General features: G+C 41.7%; 1 protein-coding gene across 4 annotated transcripts in view; it reads right to left on the bottom strand.

Annotated features, from left to right (window-relative positions):
* Positions 1 to 3,108: 3,108 nt before the first annotated feature.
* LOC133448269 (sarcolemmal membrane-associated protein-like) overlaps positions 3,109 to 16,005 on the bottom strand; it is a 76,758-nt gene continuing 63,861 nt past the window's right edge. For 2 of the 4 annotated variants that reach the window (XM_061726644.1, XM_061726642.1), the window contains 6 exons: positions 14,922 to 15,126; positions 13,815 to 13,932; positions 11,784 to 11,955; positions 10,554 to 10,688; positions 8,122 to 8,209; positions 3,109 to 5,280 (listed from right to left, as the gene is read on the bottom strand). In XM_061726644.1, coding sequence (XP_061582628.1) covers positions 8,126 to 8,209; positions 10,554 to 10,688; positions 11,784 to 11,955; positions 13,815 to 13,932; positions 14,922 to 15,126 — 714 coding nt within the window. In that variant the 3' untranslated portion in view covers positions 3,109 to 5,280; positions 8,122 to 8,125. The remainder of the gene's footprint in view (positions 5,281 to 8,121; positions 8,210 to 10,553; positions 10,689 to 11,783; positions 11,956 to 13,814; positions 13,933 to 14,921; positions 15,127 to 16,005) is intronic. The other 2 variants (XM_061726643.1, XM_061726641.1) reach the window with 1 other exon arrangement.

Genomic DNA, 16,005 nt, shown 5'->3' on the forward strand with positions numbered 1-16,005 from the left:
AATAACTTGACAGGAACCAAATCAAGAGTATATATGTCTGACCTGACTTGGCCAAATAAACATGATTCTGATTCTATATGATGTAATTTAATATGTTCGTTTTGAGATTTGTAAAACCTCTTATCCTCCAAGTTATAAAAGCAAACTCAAAACAGAAATATGTTATAAAACAAAACCCCTGAGGTTTCCATCTTATGCTGCTTTTCTGTTACATTAATTTTAAAAATTGGAAAAACACCAGAGTGACGCATCTCGCCGTCCCGTCACTGATCTGTGTTGTGATCTGAGACTGATGGAGATCAATAAAATCAAGTTTGATTTCATATTCATTGGGTCAGGGACTCTGATAGAAAACCTCCAGGGACTTTGCTGGAGTGATTTTATATTTTCATTCAAAAGGTGTCGGTTTGGGTCCCGGTGTCGTGCCAAAAAGTGATTGCCTGCCAGAATCTGATTTCTCCCCTGAAAATGGGTCTTTTCACCTGCCAAAAATTGATTGAAGGCCAAATACAATTAATGAAAGGTTGTTTCTGCCTAAATATGATTTGATATCATGCTTGAGCTTCATAATATAAACACTAGAGCTCACAGGATTGCTTTTAACTCTTTTAAAGGACTATTACAACACAAAATAGGCATTTTCACCTGCCAAAAACTGATTGAAGGCCAAATGGAGTTAATGAAAAGTTGTTTCTGCCTGAATATGACTTGATCTCATTCTTGAGCTTCATAATCTGAAAATCTGACGTTTTAGCGCTATAATAATAATAATAATAATAATAATAATAATAATAATAATAATAATAATAATAATAATAATAATAATAATAAATAAATAACTGTATTTATCCATTAGGAACTTCATTTGTGTAAAAGCATCAACGGGCTGCTGTGCGCGCTCCCGCGACCAGAAATCAGAAGAAATCAGATTCTGGCAGGCAATCACTTTTTGGCACAACACCTGAGCTCCTCCGGTGGGACTCAACTGATGCACTTGTGAGTCAGAAGAAATAGATGTGACACTTTAATGAACAATTTAATGACACAACCCTTTCTTACAGGAAGGACTGAAGTGGAAAACATGACCATTAATCACTCCAACCCTCTTTATCATAACATTGATGAATACTCCCCCTCTTATCTCTGCAACTTCTACTTGACTGAACATCCTTTAAACTTGTTCACTTTTCCTTTTTTTATGTCAGAAGGAATTCCATAAATAATGGTCTTATCTCTATCTGTAACTGAGTGTTAGTAACTTAATCCTGCACAGACGACCAGCACGTCTGCGACTTGATGGATTAATAAAGGCTGATTTATGGTTCCGCGTTAAGCCTACGGCGTAGGGTACGCGGCGACGCACACCGTACGGTGCGCGTCGTAGCGTCGATTTAACGCGGAACCATAAATCAGCCTTAACCGACGGGGTTTTTATGAGGAACAGATGTGGGACAGATGTGACTCCATGGACCCCACGTGTGTCACATCCAGCGACTGGAAACATCTGTTTCCAGTATGTAGATCTTGTAGATAGGAGAGAATAGGATTTTCTAAACCTAAATTGTTGTTTTTTTGTCCGTTTCATCGGTCCAGAGTCTCAAACCTCTCCAAACCACGTGGCTCTGGTTTCCCGCAGCAGCACACCTGATTCTGATCAACGCTCATCATCACCTGCACAAACCTGTCTGGAGCTTCTCGTAAAAGTGACGTCATGTTCCAGGTGGGTGATTGATGCCTGTTTGTCGCAAGTCAACACACCTGCACTGCGCATGCCCAGACGCGTGATTCATAGATGTCCTCATCAATGTCTCTTCTCGTTTTGACGTCACATACGTCTCTGGGGTCATTTATGTTGCGGATGTGGAATAACAGCTTATTAATCACTAAATTTATTAATTTATCATGTACATTCCTCAGGAATGTAGAGGAGGGGAAATAAGTTAAATTGTATTATGTGAGAAACTGTTGGATTATGGGCTTGTCCTTTCCAACCATTTATATTACTGGGTATCCCCTGTTTAGCGTTTTTACACAGGATTGGGAATTACAGGACTGTCTCAGAAAATTAGATTAATGTGATTTTCTGTAATGCAATTACAAAAACAAAAATGTCACACATTCTGGATTCATAACAAATCAACTGAAATATTGCAAGCCTTTTATTATTTTAATATTGCTGATTATGGCTTACAGTTTAAGATTAAGATTCCCAGAATATTCAAATTTTTTGAGATAGGATATTTGAGTTTTCTTAAACTGTAAGCCATGATCAGCAATATTAAAATAATAAAAGGCTTGCAATATTTCAGTTGATTTGTAATGAATCCAGAATGTATGACATTTTTGCATTACAGAAAATAAAGAACTTTATCACAATATTCTAATTTTCTGAGAGTCTTGTACTTTGTGTGTCCACATGAAGTATTTAGTCCACTTTTGTAATCCAGAACCTACACGGAGTGATGCTGGAGTCCAGATGATTCTCCTCCCAACTCCTGCCGGAGCTACAAGCTCATCCATCTCACCTCAGGATGCTCCACATCAGAAATAAAACGTCAAAACTACATCTTTCTTCTTTTTTTTACCGTTTAGTTTCCATGCTCAACATCTTCCACCCATTTGAGGTGTTATCCGATTATGTAAACAGCCTCCTGTTGTCATGGTTACAGAGCACATGTCAAAAGGGCCAAAATCAACAGTAGAAATCCTTCAGGGTTTTGATGAGGAGCTGAGAAAAGACATGCCAATATGACAAACTGGTGCTGATCTTATCGGCCGAGAGCCAAAGGCAGCATAATCTAGACCCACAATGTAACATGTTTGAGGTGTAAATTGTTTCACACTTTAAGAGATATTCAAGAGTCATTTATGATCGACTTTTCTTCTGCGGTGTGTGGGGTCGTGGTTCAGGGAACGGAGCCTGGAGACATTCAACACGGCTGCAGCAGATCTCTTACTAGTCCCCCCATCCGTTTATGGAGCAGGATGCTGGAATCCACTCGACTTCATCTCCTGGAACCAGGTGATACGAACAAAGCTGCAAAAGCCCAACTGAAAGTTGAGTTTCTGGATAAAATCACTTGTGACTGAAGAAGCGGGAAACAGAAGTGGTGGGTCAGCTTGCTACAACTTTAATCAAAACATCGCTCTGCATATTCAGTACATCATCATATTCTCTACATAGCTCCCTCTCATATGGTATCTCTAAACAATTTTAACAAAATAAGTCTAGTTGCACATCATCCATTAACATTTTTATTATTTTTTTACAATTCTCTCTGTACTTTAGTGTTTTTCTCTTTAAAACATCAGGAATATTTGTTCGCTGTCAAATATTATTGTTTTTCAACACGGAGACGAGACAGAGTACACAGACGATGACAAACGCCGCTCAAGAGTCCCAGGTGTGAACCAAGCCACACCTTAAAATTGAATATCCGTTAAAAACCTTTCGACAGAAGCCCGATATGTCGGTGAGAAAACAAATTAAATAAAATTTTGATCCCATAATACAATTATTTCTCCTCTCAGGTTTTTATTTGGCCACTTTTTTCTGCGAAGATGGAAAAAGAAAACCGAAGGTCGAAGGTCACTGCTCAGCAGAAATACCGGGTCGGTGAGGAAATGGACAGCAGTGTTTCAATTAAGACTTTTTAACAAATCAGACGCCTCGAGCTCCTCAGGACGAGTCGGTACAGGTCTGTGCCGTGAAGATGATTTGCTGCCAAATGTGACGGGTGAGAACTTTGTGCTTTTTGTCAGAAAATCAGCGTCTCCCACGGCAACAGGACCGGATCTCATCTGCCCCTGAGGACCGGGCTCTCAGGTCCAAGTCTTAAAACACGAAGGCAGCAGATTCTTGTTTTAGATTTTTAACTCAAGAAAAAATAAACACACGGATCGAAGTGCACGCTTCATCCTTCAGAGCTGCTGACGAGTGAAAATCGTCCGGAGATCTCCAGAGCTTTTAGCCCCGCCCCCACCTCGGCAGCATCATCTGCTAGAAGATCATCAGATACCAAATAAACCATCTTCATGCTCGTATGACGACAACCTGGGTGTCGCTGAAGATGGAAATCGTTCAGTTAAATTGTGGAGCTTTCAAAAACCTTCCAATAATAAGGACATCATTTATTGATCAAAAATGTATCTTCAAATGGGAATATGGCTGCGAGGGAGAGTCAAAAGCTCTGGAGAAGATCTGGTCCTCACTTTCGACATCAGAGGCACTTCGACCTCCTTTTTCCGTGCACCCAAAATAAAAATATATGGAGAAAAAAAAATATTCTGAACACATTTCAATAATTTGGCTTCAAGTTTCCAACCCAACCTCAAACTCCCCAAAGAGAGAGAGAGAGGGAGAAGAGAGGGGAATAAAGAGAAAGAACAGAGGTCAATGTTAGACATCCAACCAAGTGGACTGAAAGCAGAACTTCCTGGAAGTTCCTGGAACCTGAAACGCCCCCCAGCAGACTCGACAACAACACTGATGGAGGAGATGCAGCGGTCTCCGTCTGTGGATAACGTGGGATTACTTTGGTTTTTAACTGATACAAGTCATTTTTTCTGGTTTCTTGAACTGATCGTGGAACCTTTTGCAAAAACCAGCAGCTAAAAACCAAAGCAGAGCTCTCTGAGAGCGTCTCTCCCGATCCGTCGCTGCTAGAGATCTAAAAGCAGCAGGAGGAGACGGAGTTTCAACGCCGCGCCGAGGCCGCTGGAAGGCCACGTTCTCGCTCTGTCGTCTGTTTATCGTCACATTTACAACATGAAGCAGGTGTTTTTATCGTTTTGTGAGGAAGCTCCGTCTGCTGGTGACGAAAACCAAAACAGGCCCACCACAACTGAGAGAGAGCAGAGAATAAAAATGACAAAACTCAAGGAAAACAAAAAAAAAAAAACAACCTCAAAATAAACCACAACGCATCTGAGTCCTCTGTAGAAACCACAACCTTTATATTCCCTCTACAATTATGTACAATTATACTTTATACAAGTAAAGCAGTGATTCTCTCCTCACAGCGCTCGACTGTGTATGTATGAGTGTGTGTGTGTGTGTGTGTGTGTGTGTGTGTGTGTGTGTGAGTGTGTGTGTGTGTGTGTGTGTGTGTGTGTGTATGTATGAGTGTGTGTGTGTGTGTGTGTGTGTGTGTGTGTGTGAGTGTGAGTGTGTGTGTGTGTGTCCTAGGTGGAGCTGCTCTTGGAGAGGTTGGGGTAGAGGACGGCTGCCGTCACGGCGACCATCACTGCGACGACCGGCATCCAGGGGCTCCAGCCGCTCTGGAGACACGACAAACACACGGGGAGAGAGAGACGGAGAAAAGCAGGTTAGTCTGCGCAGACGCAGCTCCAGCTCTGAGAGCAGAGAGACAGAGGGAGGTTTTCATCACGCTGACGTCCCTCCTCGCCTCCTCGCCAGGACCAAACCACCAGGAAGGATGCACATGTGCTTCCTGGTTTCTTCCTGGATCGTTGGAAAACTTTTCGTCAGGGAGGAGGCGCGAGAACGGACAAGTTAGCGCAACGAAAATCCCCCTCAGTGCAATGACAGTGAAGATGAAGATAAGCCAAGGGGGGAAACGATAATAAAAGAAGTATTCATGCCCTTCCAGTCCAAAAGATGATTTTTTTTGTTCTCTCTCGCTTTGGGAAAACCGGATAAACTCGTTAATAAAATAATAAAACACACAAGGAACACTTCCTTTTGCAGGACTCCTGTAAAGAATAAAAATCCTGTCTTTTGTGCTGCTGTGTTGGAATAAAACAGGAAAACGACACCATGAACAAGCTCTGTAATCTAGTTAGGATTCTTGTTTGGTTCTGGGGGTGAAATCGCTAAAAGTTTTAGTCGGGAACTTCCCCAAAATAAACAAAAAACCTCGCCACCAGACTCCAGAACCGCCCCCCTCCCCGCAGAGAGTAAATTACGTTACTATGGAGACCCGTGGCGTCAGAGAACAGAAACCAAAATAAATCAATAACGTAACAAATGGAGGTAAATACGTTTTTAAATAATAAACCTTGTCAACCGTTTCACAGTCTTCCTGAATCCGTCACCTGCGAATGTTTACTCGCTGGCTGGGGGAGGATTCAGACATTCGGTAAACACGCCCACCCTGGCTCTGATTGGAGGAGCCGTGAGCGGTGGAAACTTCAAGCTGTTCGTGGTGCCGAAAGAGCAGATTTGTTTCTCTAAGTTTATGTAATATCAACAAATATCAGCAAATCTGACACTCACCAACTGCAACTTTATTTTAAAACTTAGGATCTTCTGATCCAAGAAGAGTTTACTCCGAACAAATGACGTCGGCACAACAGAACCACGGAAACCGGACTGCTTTCGCTGACTTTAATTCAAATTATTATCCGTGAAAAAATAAGAAGTTCGTATCCGTTTGTCCTGACGCTTTTAAGCTTTTCAGAAAGATCAGGATGTGAGAAGAAACTTCTCTTAAATAAACATAAAAAAGCTGAATGGAAGAGAAGCTGATGGGCACAAAAAAAAAAAAGATGTGGTTTCCAAAACTGAGCATAAAAATGATGACTTGAACGCTCCATGTTCAAAAAAATAAAATCACGTTTGGGACTGATGAAAAAAGAAGTGGGAGCATGAAAATAAACACGGTTGAAGAGGTTACCCGAGCAGAAACGATAATATTAGCGACCAGTTTTCCTTCACAGCAACAAATGGAAACACTGGTCGAACACGGCTGAATGAACGAGCAGCAAACAACAAAACAGACGTGATGGACAGGAAGATGGCGGTAAAAAAAGAAGAAAACGTGGCCAGTGGCTGCAGGGAACAAAAGATAATAATTAAAACACCACAAAAAAAGATAAGCGAATAAAGACGCATGCATAATCAAATCATGAAACGTTAAAGCAAGAAAGAATACAAAAGAAAACGGCGGTTAAAAGCAGAAAAAATATGCACAGATCCTGTAACAAACGATGGAGAAAAAACAAGCATCAAATAAGAAAAACAAAAGGAGATAATGAGGTAAAGAGACGGCTGGTGAACGCGTTAGTAAGAACACGGCTTCTTTAAACTCCCGACGGCTTTTAACTCATGCAACGTTTGGATTAAAACGTCAGCAACAATAAAATAAACCGTTTCATGATTGTTTTTCTCTTCCGTGAATTAAGATTTCTGACGACGGCCCCGTTCAGACCTCGGTGACCTTCCCTGACCTCCCTAAAGGTCATCTTAGGTCTAGGACGCAGGAAGCCAAACCGCATCAACACAGACTTGCAAATAAGTAGTTTAGCAGCAAAATGTAAATAAGTCTTAACATCTTAAGCATAAACTAAAATTGCAGACTAAACGTTTGCAACCAAATTAAAAAACTGCGACCAATAAGAGCAGATGAAGATTTATTTTATTTAAACTGAAGCTGTGATTTCTATGATCCTCGACGGTCTCTCACCACTGACCAGATGGACCTTCTTCCTCTCGTCATTTAGTAAAACGTGAACAAAATTAATGTAAAAACAAAAAGGAACAATGGTTCAGTTCAGATCTTGAAGTTTGCTGACTGATTGAAATAATAATTCCTGCTTTTAACTTAAAAAAAAAAGATGTCTGAGGATAAATATGATATAAACAATGATGATAATAATAATAAAAAGCTGTTGGCTCCCTGATGCGTCACGTTAAAGGTCGGTCCGAGTCCATCCCTGAGAAGACCAACACTGACGGACAGCCATGCAGTTAGAAACGACTCAGAAGACAAAAACCAGGCGACATGACGATGAAGACGACGTCCAGTCTTGGAAAGGAAGTTAACGAAGGTGATAAGAGTCCGGCTGATCAGAATTCAGGTTCACCGCCAGTCTGACTCCTCCTAATGGCCGTCAGTCCTGGTTCTGGGGTAACGGACTTGATTCATGTGGCGAGAAACAAATTTGGCCCTAAAATATTTATAATTCATCTAAATTAGCAGGATGAGGGTTTGATTTCCAAGAATAGACACGTTTCCCCTCACGGTTTCACCCTGAATTCATCACAGACCGAGACTGTGGCGTCACCTCCGTCTCGCTTCCTTCCAGAGATGACGGACAGTTTGAAGCAGCCAAGACAGACAGACAAAACAAAAGACTGATGTCAACGTCGGTGTATACCTTTCTACCACAACTGGCCGAAACACCAGTAGAGCAGAGCCAGGACAAGGCCCATGAATATGGCTGGGACAGGCTGCAATATGGATGGCTAGAGGGAGGGAGGGAGGAGGGAGGAGGGGATGGGGGGAGGAGAGGGACAGGAAGAAATCAGCCAGCAAATCAACCAAAACCAACACGGAGGATGGAGCAGCAGGAGCAGCAGCAGCAGCAGCAGCGAGGGAGGAGAGACGAGGAAGGGCAGAGGAGGGATGACGGGCTCGTACCCGGCCGGCGGTTTCTACCAAGCAACGCAGCCATCGCCACATGACCAGCAGCCACATCCTCAAAACACCGCAGCAGATGACCAGCCACCCATTCATCCAACCCCTAGTCGCCTAAGCATCTTTCTACATTTCTGCATGTTTTATGGAGTATTTTATTTGCTCTGCATCAAAACAACCCATATAAGTCAATCTTTAATAATCTGTATGTTACAAGTCCAGACTAACTAACGTATTTTCCGCACTATAAGGCGAACCTAAAAGCCTTCAATTTTTTCAAAAGCTGACCATGCGCCTTATAATCCGGTGCGCCTTATATATGGATCAATATTGAGCCGCAACAGGTCTCGCAACCATAGACATATATATGTATTTTGAGCGACGAAAAACAATTAAAAAATATTTATTCTAATATGTCAAGATCACAATAATCTTCCAATTTAGAACAAAAATATTAAAGAACTAACACAAATAAAATACACTTCAATTAAATACTTAGTTTTTTTTTTGTAATTTATTTTCCCAAGCCACTCGGAGCTGCAGTATAAAGATGAAAGATCTGCATGCGGCTCCGGAGCCGCGGGTTGCCGACCCTTGGTCTAATGGATGCACGTAACCACAGCTCTACTGTAGCGCCTTATAATGCGGTGCGCCTTATATATGGAAAAAGTTTTAAAATATGTCATTCATTGAAGGTGCGCCTTATAATGCGGAAAATATGGTAAATAAATAAATAGCTAAAAAGTGCAAATAACTAGCAAAAAAAATGTAAATCGTTTTTTTAATTTTACACTTATTTTTCTAAATATAGAAATCTCATAGCTAGATCCCTCAAAACTGTCAATGGAAAAAAAGTAACACACAAGCCTTTCAGATTTATTTGGAATTAATTCATATTTTAGTTTTTGAGATATATAATTTTATATATCGCATTTAGATATTACGTCTTCACCCGGCGCCGAAATCTGCGTCGCTCACGGTAAACCGTTATGTGTGTGTGTGTGTGTGGGCTTGTATAGTGAGTGTGTAGTGTGTGTATGGTGTGTGTGGGTTGTCGGTGAGTAATCTTTCATGAAAATCTCGAACAAGAGCGCAGATTCAAACAGATTAGTTTCCCGGGGGACGTCACCTCCCTTTTCACGGGAAAAAATCCAACCTGACGACACACTGAAAACGTGATAATGTAGGTGTCGACGTACGTCAACGTAGGACGAGCTGTAACGTACCGGATCTATAAATAAATTAATATAAATAAATAAAAAATTTCCAAACGATTTAATGGATTAAAACTCTGGGAGACTAAATGCGGGATATGTAAGTGAAACTCTTCCTGTTTAACATGCAAAAATAATTATTTCTCTGTTTTATTTGGTTGTAATTGTACATTTTGAAAACAAATATGCAAACGGGAGCCTTAAAGGGTTAAATACAAATCTGTAACTATTAAGAGCTGAAAACAGTTTAGTTGTGGCGTCTTAACGCTTCAGCCGACGAGAACTACTGACGGCAGCAGTGATGAATCTTCTCATGACGCTACAATTAAAGCTTTTGAGGCATCATGTGTTGTAATGTGAAAAACTGGATCCAAAGCAAGCGACAGACGTTTATTTCAGAGGTCGATCCTCACGTTAGATAATCAGGACGAAACTAACTTCTGCATCAGTTTGTTTCTAAAAAGATCTGTTTGAACAAAACCTGTAAAAACAGGACGAACGGCAGCTGAATCAGCAGCCAATGACGGGGAGGGGGGGGTGAGCTGCAGGCAGAACGGGAGGAAATAGGTGGGGGACAGAAGAGAAAGCTGCTCCGCCTCGCCGGTGTTTCTGAGAGACAAACTAATCATCAGCGTATTGATTAGCGCTGCGTGGAAGGGCAGGAGAGACATTGATGGCACGTGATGTTGCTTCAGCTGGAAGAGTAACTTTCTTTTAAATATAAGACATAAAACAGTTGATTTCTGCTGGAATCAAAACACAAATATCATTTTTGTTAGTCAGTACTTGTTTAAGTTGGTACTTTCAGACTGAATCAGATCAGTATTCAACTGCGAGCAGAGAAATAAATCCATGTCCAACAGTCCTGAAAGTCTTTGGTGTTCTGGGGAGTGTGTGTGTGTGTGTGTGTGTGTGTGTGTGTGTGTGTGTGTGTGTGTGTGTGTGTGTGTGCACTCACAGAGCTGGTCTTGTCCTGCAGCAGCTTCAGGCTGCTCCTACACTGCTCCAGCTCCTGGTGGATGTTCAGCTTCTCCTGCTCCGTCTTGTCGTAGCGCTGACGGAGGTCCACGAGCTGCGACTGAGTATCTTCATACTGGACAAACGATCACAAACTCAATCATATCTTTCACAAGTCTTAATGATACTTTTCTACGTTCCTGGAATGCTGGTTTATATATATATATATATATATATATATATATATATATATATATATATATATATATATATATATATATATATATATATATATATATATCTATCTATCTATCTATCTATCTATATATATATATACAGGGCCGCCGCAAGGGGTGTGCGAACGGGGCCTCGCGCTATGGGCCGTTTTTTTTTTTTTTTTCCAAAAAAATTTTTTTTCGTTTTTTTTTTCTTCGTTTTTGCCCTTATAAATATCAACAGTCACGTTCCATTACAGACCTAAATGTGTACTAGTCTGTGCATATCAATAAATATATGTGCAATGATGACGCATGTCTGTTGTTCAATACAACTGTGTCAGACCAAGCGCAGACACAAGCTGCTCTGATCCAGACGGTGGAGTTGGAACAAACTGTCACACAATGTCGAGAGAACGAGACAGATTCAGGAAATTTCCATCAGGGGATGAAAAAAGAAAAAAACTAAAGAAAATTGAAGAGTTTAATGCCTCTCTGAAAGCCTCGTTAGATAAATTTGTTACAAAAATTTGGGCTTTTCGGGTCGGATTGAGTGTCTATATGTGCAATTTTAACTCTCCAATTAGCAAAATACTGGATACCTGGATATAGTGGATCAGTTGTATGGAACAACGACACACGCATAATTGCACATATATTTATTGATATGCACAGACTAGTACACATTTAGGTCTGTAATGGAACGTGTGTTGATATTTATAAGGGAAAAAACTAAAAACAAAAACGAAGAAAAAAAAAAAAATTGGGGAAAAACAAAAAAAAATGCCCATAGCGCGAGGCCCCGTGCGGTCGCACGGTTCGCACACCCCTTGCGGCGGCCCTGTATATATATATGTGTGTGTGTGTGTGTGTACCTCTCTCTGCAGTGTGTGTGTGTGTGTACGTGTGTGTGTGTGTGTGTACACCTCTCTCTGCAGGGTGTGTGTGTACTTCTTTCTGCAGTGTGTGTGTGTGTGTGTGTGTGTGTGTGTGTGTGTGTGTGTGTGTGTGTGTACCTCTCTCTGCAGTGTGTGTGTGCGGGCCTGGGCCTGGTCCAGCTGGTTCTTCAGGTTTCCGGCATCCTGCAGGTGCTGGTTCTCCAGAGAACCCAGTTTGTCCTGCAGAACCTCCTCCCTCTTCTCCAGAGACTCCAAACTGGTGGTGAGGACCAGACTCTGCTCCCTCGTGCTGCAAATAAACACATTCTGCTTAGCTCTGATGTTTGTGGTGAGGAGTTCAATACGTGTTTTCATTGGTGTTTCAGCGGACGGCAGCCGTCTGCAGTTTATTGGAGATGCAGCTGAACTCAGATCAGTCCTGCTGAGCTCTGGTCTCCTTGGGAACCTGTATTGGGTTTTCTTTTCCCTGCTCAGTCTGGTTCAATCAGCCGTCAGGACGCCTGTCGTCCCCCGTCACTCACTCCCTGAATGAGCTGAACGTCTCACTTCTTCCCCTCAGACTCCCTCCTCCTCCTCCTCCTCCTCCTCCTCCTCCTCCTCCTCAGTCTTTACTGCCGAGTCCAGACTGAACCTGATCTAATGACTCGGCTCTGCTCCGTTTATCCCTCCTGAACCAAAGTGAATGACATCCTGCACACTTGCCAGTATCAGACCTCCTTTAGGTCGACAGTTTTGAGACGATCAGAAGACTGCCGATCACAAAATTAAATCAACCCATCATCCTAAAAAACATAAAACATAAGAATCCACTCTGCAAACTAACAGAACGCAGCCTTCACATCCGTCAGGGTAAAGTGATGAAGCAGTTGTACCAAATAGATGTAATATATCAACATCTGCATGAGCCACAAAAACATAATCAACCTTCAACCAAAACCTTGTTCGAGGCTCAAAATACTGGAAATCCAATAAAGATGTCGATCTTCACACAGTTCAGCCTGTTCCAGGTTTAGTGACTGCAGTTTGTGGACTTTCAGAAATCACATTTTTTATTTTACAAAACAGACAAACAAGGCAGTACAAAAACAAAACAACAAAATATATGTTTTTACTCAGATTTCTCCTTATATGTGGGCATGTATGTGGGTGTGTATGCAAGCACGTGTGTGGTGTGTATGAGTGATGGTTTTCTAGAATTATGGTTATTTTAGGAGAGACGGCAGCAAAAGAAATTTAAAAAAAATAAATAAATAAATAATAAAATGAATGAATAATAAAAAAAAATTAAAAAAGAAGAAAAGAGAGAAGAGAGAAGAAACGAGAGACCGAGATAGAGACAAAGACAAAGGGAAAAACAAACAAAACAAGCAAAAAGTGACCATGCCAGAGCGGAGTTAAATACATTCCTTTGTTTGTATTTTGTTTTTTGATTCTTTTTCCCTTTTCCCCTCTTTATTATAAGTTCTCAATTATAAACTTCTTTCCCCCTCTCCTCCCTTTAAGCTGTCCCTTACTTTGGGCCGCCGTCAGACCCGTAGGAGGTGGCCGGCCCGATACAGTTCCAGCACTTGAATAGTGAAGAGAGAAGGAAGGAAAAAAAGACATCCATTCCTAACTACGACATATTTAACCAACTTATTTACTCTGGTAGTTAATTTATTTATGCCTTTGTGTTTTCAAAGGTTTAAAATTGTCTTAAATGACCATAAACTCAGTTTTCAGGCGATAAATCAAAGTTGTGCATTAAGCCAGGCTGCATCTACCCCAACAGGAGGTCGGACCTAAACCCCCTGAAACACATCGTCCAATCGTCTCCATCACCATGGCAACTGTCTGATGAGTTTGGAGTGAGCAGGGAGCAGTGGGAGAGGGAGGACAGGCACTGTGTCCACTCAAGCACACAGAAGATAGAAGATTGAAGCTGCACGATCAAACAAACAGGGAGTTTCTGAGCTGCGATCAAAGTTAAATTACCGGTAGTCTATTGTGGCGCTCGATCCAAACGAACCTTCAATTATCAAAACACTTCAAAAAGTTGTCCTGAGACAAGAGCGGGCTCTTCAAATGTTGACTGCTGCATATTATACAAGTGTTTTGAGTGTTATATGTATTATATGAGTGTTTTTAGGCCTTTGTAAAGGTGTGTACCTGCTCAGCTCCGCTTCCAGGCGCTGCAGTTTATCTGTGAGAGCCCTCCGCTCGCCCCTCAGGCCGTCACAGTCCTGCTGCAAACACACACACCGCTGCTGCAGCGACACACACTCCACTGAGAGAGAGGGAAACAGAAGAGCATGCATGGTTAACATCTATTAAAACACTTTTATCCTCCCCCCCGTCAGAAGATAAGATTTTAATTTTGACGCACAAACACTGCTCTAGTGTTGTTTTTGTCAGCCTGTTTCAAATTTAGTTTTAGTCTAGTCTTTGGGTCAAGCTATCAATTTATTTTTTATTACTTTTAGTCAGGTTTATATTCCGTCGTGTCAAGTTTCAGTCGATTAAAAGTCTGAGCATTTTAGTCTTATTTTAGTTATAATTGTCCAGCACCATTTTAGTCTCGTTTTAGTCAAAGATTGTATTTAGCCAAACCCATTTTACAATTCAAACAATGTTATCTTATTATTATATTATTGTTACCTTAGACTCAAGAATACATTCATTCCAGATACAGAAGACTCTAATTTGAGTTTACAACATATTTATTTTTCCACATTTCTCCCCATCTTTTTCTTTTCCGACACATTGGGTTTTCTTTTCCACGTCTATGTAGGAAAGTGTATCCAAAGATGGTTCTTCTTCTTCTTCTTCTCCAGCCCCAGAGCAGATCCCTGCGTTTCTCTATGTAACTTTGTTTTTAATTGACGTTAACTAGAGCTCTGCGTTAACGGCATCAGCCTCTAACTCTGCAGCTGCATCTTCTGGATCTGATTCCCCGCTGCAGCGACTGGGATTGAGGACTAACGTCACCCAGCAGAACTAAACCAGAGAAACTACTGAAAACATGGACATTAAGGATCTTTGGTAGAACATTTCGTCTTGTTTTGTTCAACGTAAATTGAGACACATTTTAGCTGAGTTTTTATTTTGTAATCTACATTTTAGTCTCATTTTTATTCGTCTACGATATTGCATTATATATTTAGTTATTGTTATCATCACATGACCAGCGTTTTTGTTGCGTCTCGTCTCGTTTTCCTCAGGTGATAAAGGTTCGTTGACGACGATATTTAGTCATAATTTTCGTTGACTGCTCACCTTGCAGCTGACTCGCCGAGTTCTGCTGCTGCTGCTGCTGGATGAAGGAATCCTGCAGGCGGCTGATCTCCAGCTCGTACTTGGCGGCCGTCGACCTCCAGTGCTCGAGCTCGGAGCGCACGCCGCCCAGGTCTGCCTGCAGGGCGGCGATGTCGCGCTCCCGCTCCCCAGTGGCCGCCTCCATGGCGTGTCTCAGGACCAGAATCTGAAAACAGAAAACACAATCCTGGTTTCAGTCGGACGGTAATGCGACTAGAAGTCGCTGCAAGACGTGCAGACAGGGAGTTATGTCCTGTAGAGCAGAGGTCCCCAACCCGGCACCATTTGGTACTCGGCTGCACAAGAAAGAATAAATAACTTGCATTACTGAATTTCCTTTTTATTTATTGTCCGAACAATCTTTTATTTTGAAAAATGACCAGATTCTCTCATTCGTATCAGTCACGTGAACGCTGAAATTTAACCCACAAGCTAAGTAAGAAACAGACATCTATGGAAAGTTTCTTTCCGAAGGGGAAAAGGTTCAGTGATGACACAGAAGAACAGCCAATGACTTCAAAGAAAAAGAAAGCTAAATTTAAGAGACAATACCAGGAGTCCAACTTAAAATATGGATTTATCGCGGGAGGTGATTCCCACGCACCAAGCCGGCTCTGCATAATATGCGGCGACCCGCTCTCTAATGAGGCAGTGAAGGCTTCAAAACTGCTTTGCCACTTGGAGGCCAAGCACCCTGCATTAAAAGACGATATTTTGAAAGAAAAAAACGGGAACACGAAAGAGTTGGAGCGCTACTTCCCAACCACAAAAGACCCACGAACTGCCAAGGAATGGATCTGCGACCCATTCGTCAACAAATCAGCTGAATCCATCAAGTCTGTGCAAGAAGATCAACTGCTGATCGCAGATGACACAACAGCACTGAAAACCCTGTTGCCATTTGTGATATCCTATCTGTGTTAAGAGGGGTTTTCTGCAGTGACGGCAACCAAAACTAAATTATGGAGTAGATGGACACAAGCAACAGGACCATCTCGTTGTAGAGAAACAAGCTCAGGCCTCCCATTCATTCAGCATTACCGTG

The sequence above is a fragment of the Cololabis saira genome, chromosome 8, assembly GCF_033807715.1.
Source record: "Cololabis saira isolate AMF1-May2022 chromosome 8, fColSai1.1, whole genome shotgun sequence".
Taxonomy (NCBI): domain Eukaryota; kingdom Metazoa; phylum Chordata; class Actinopteri; order Beloniformes; family Belonidae; genus Cololabis; species Cololabis saira.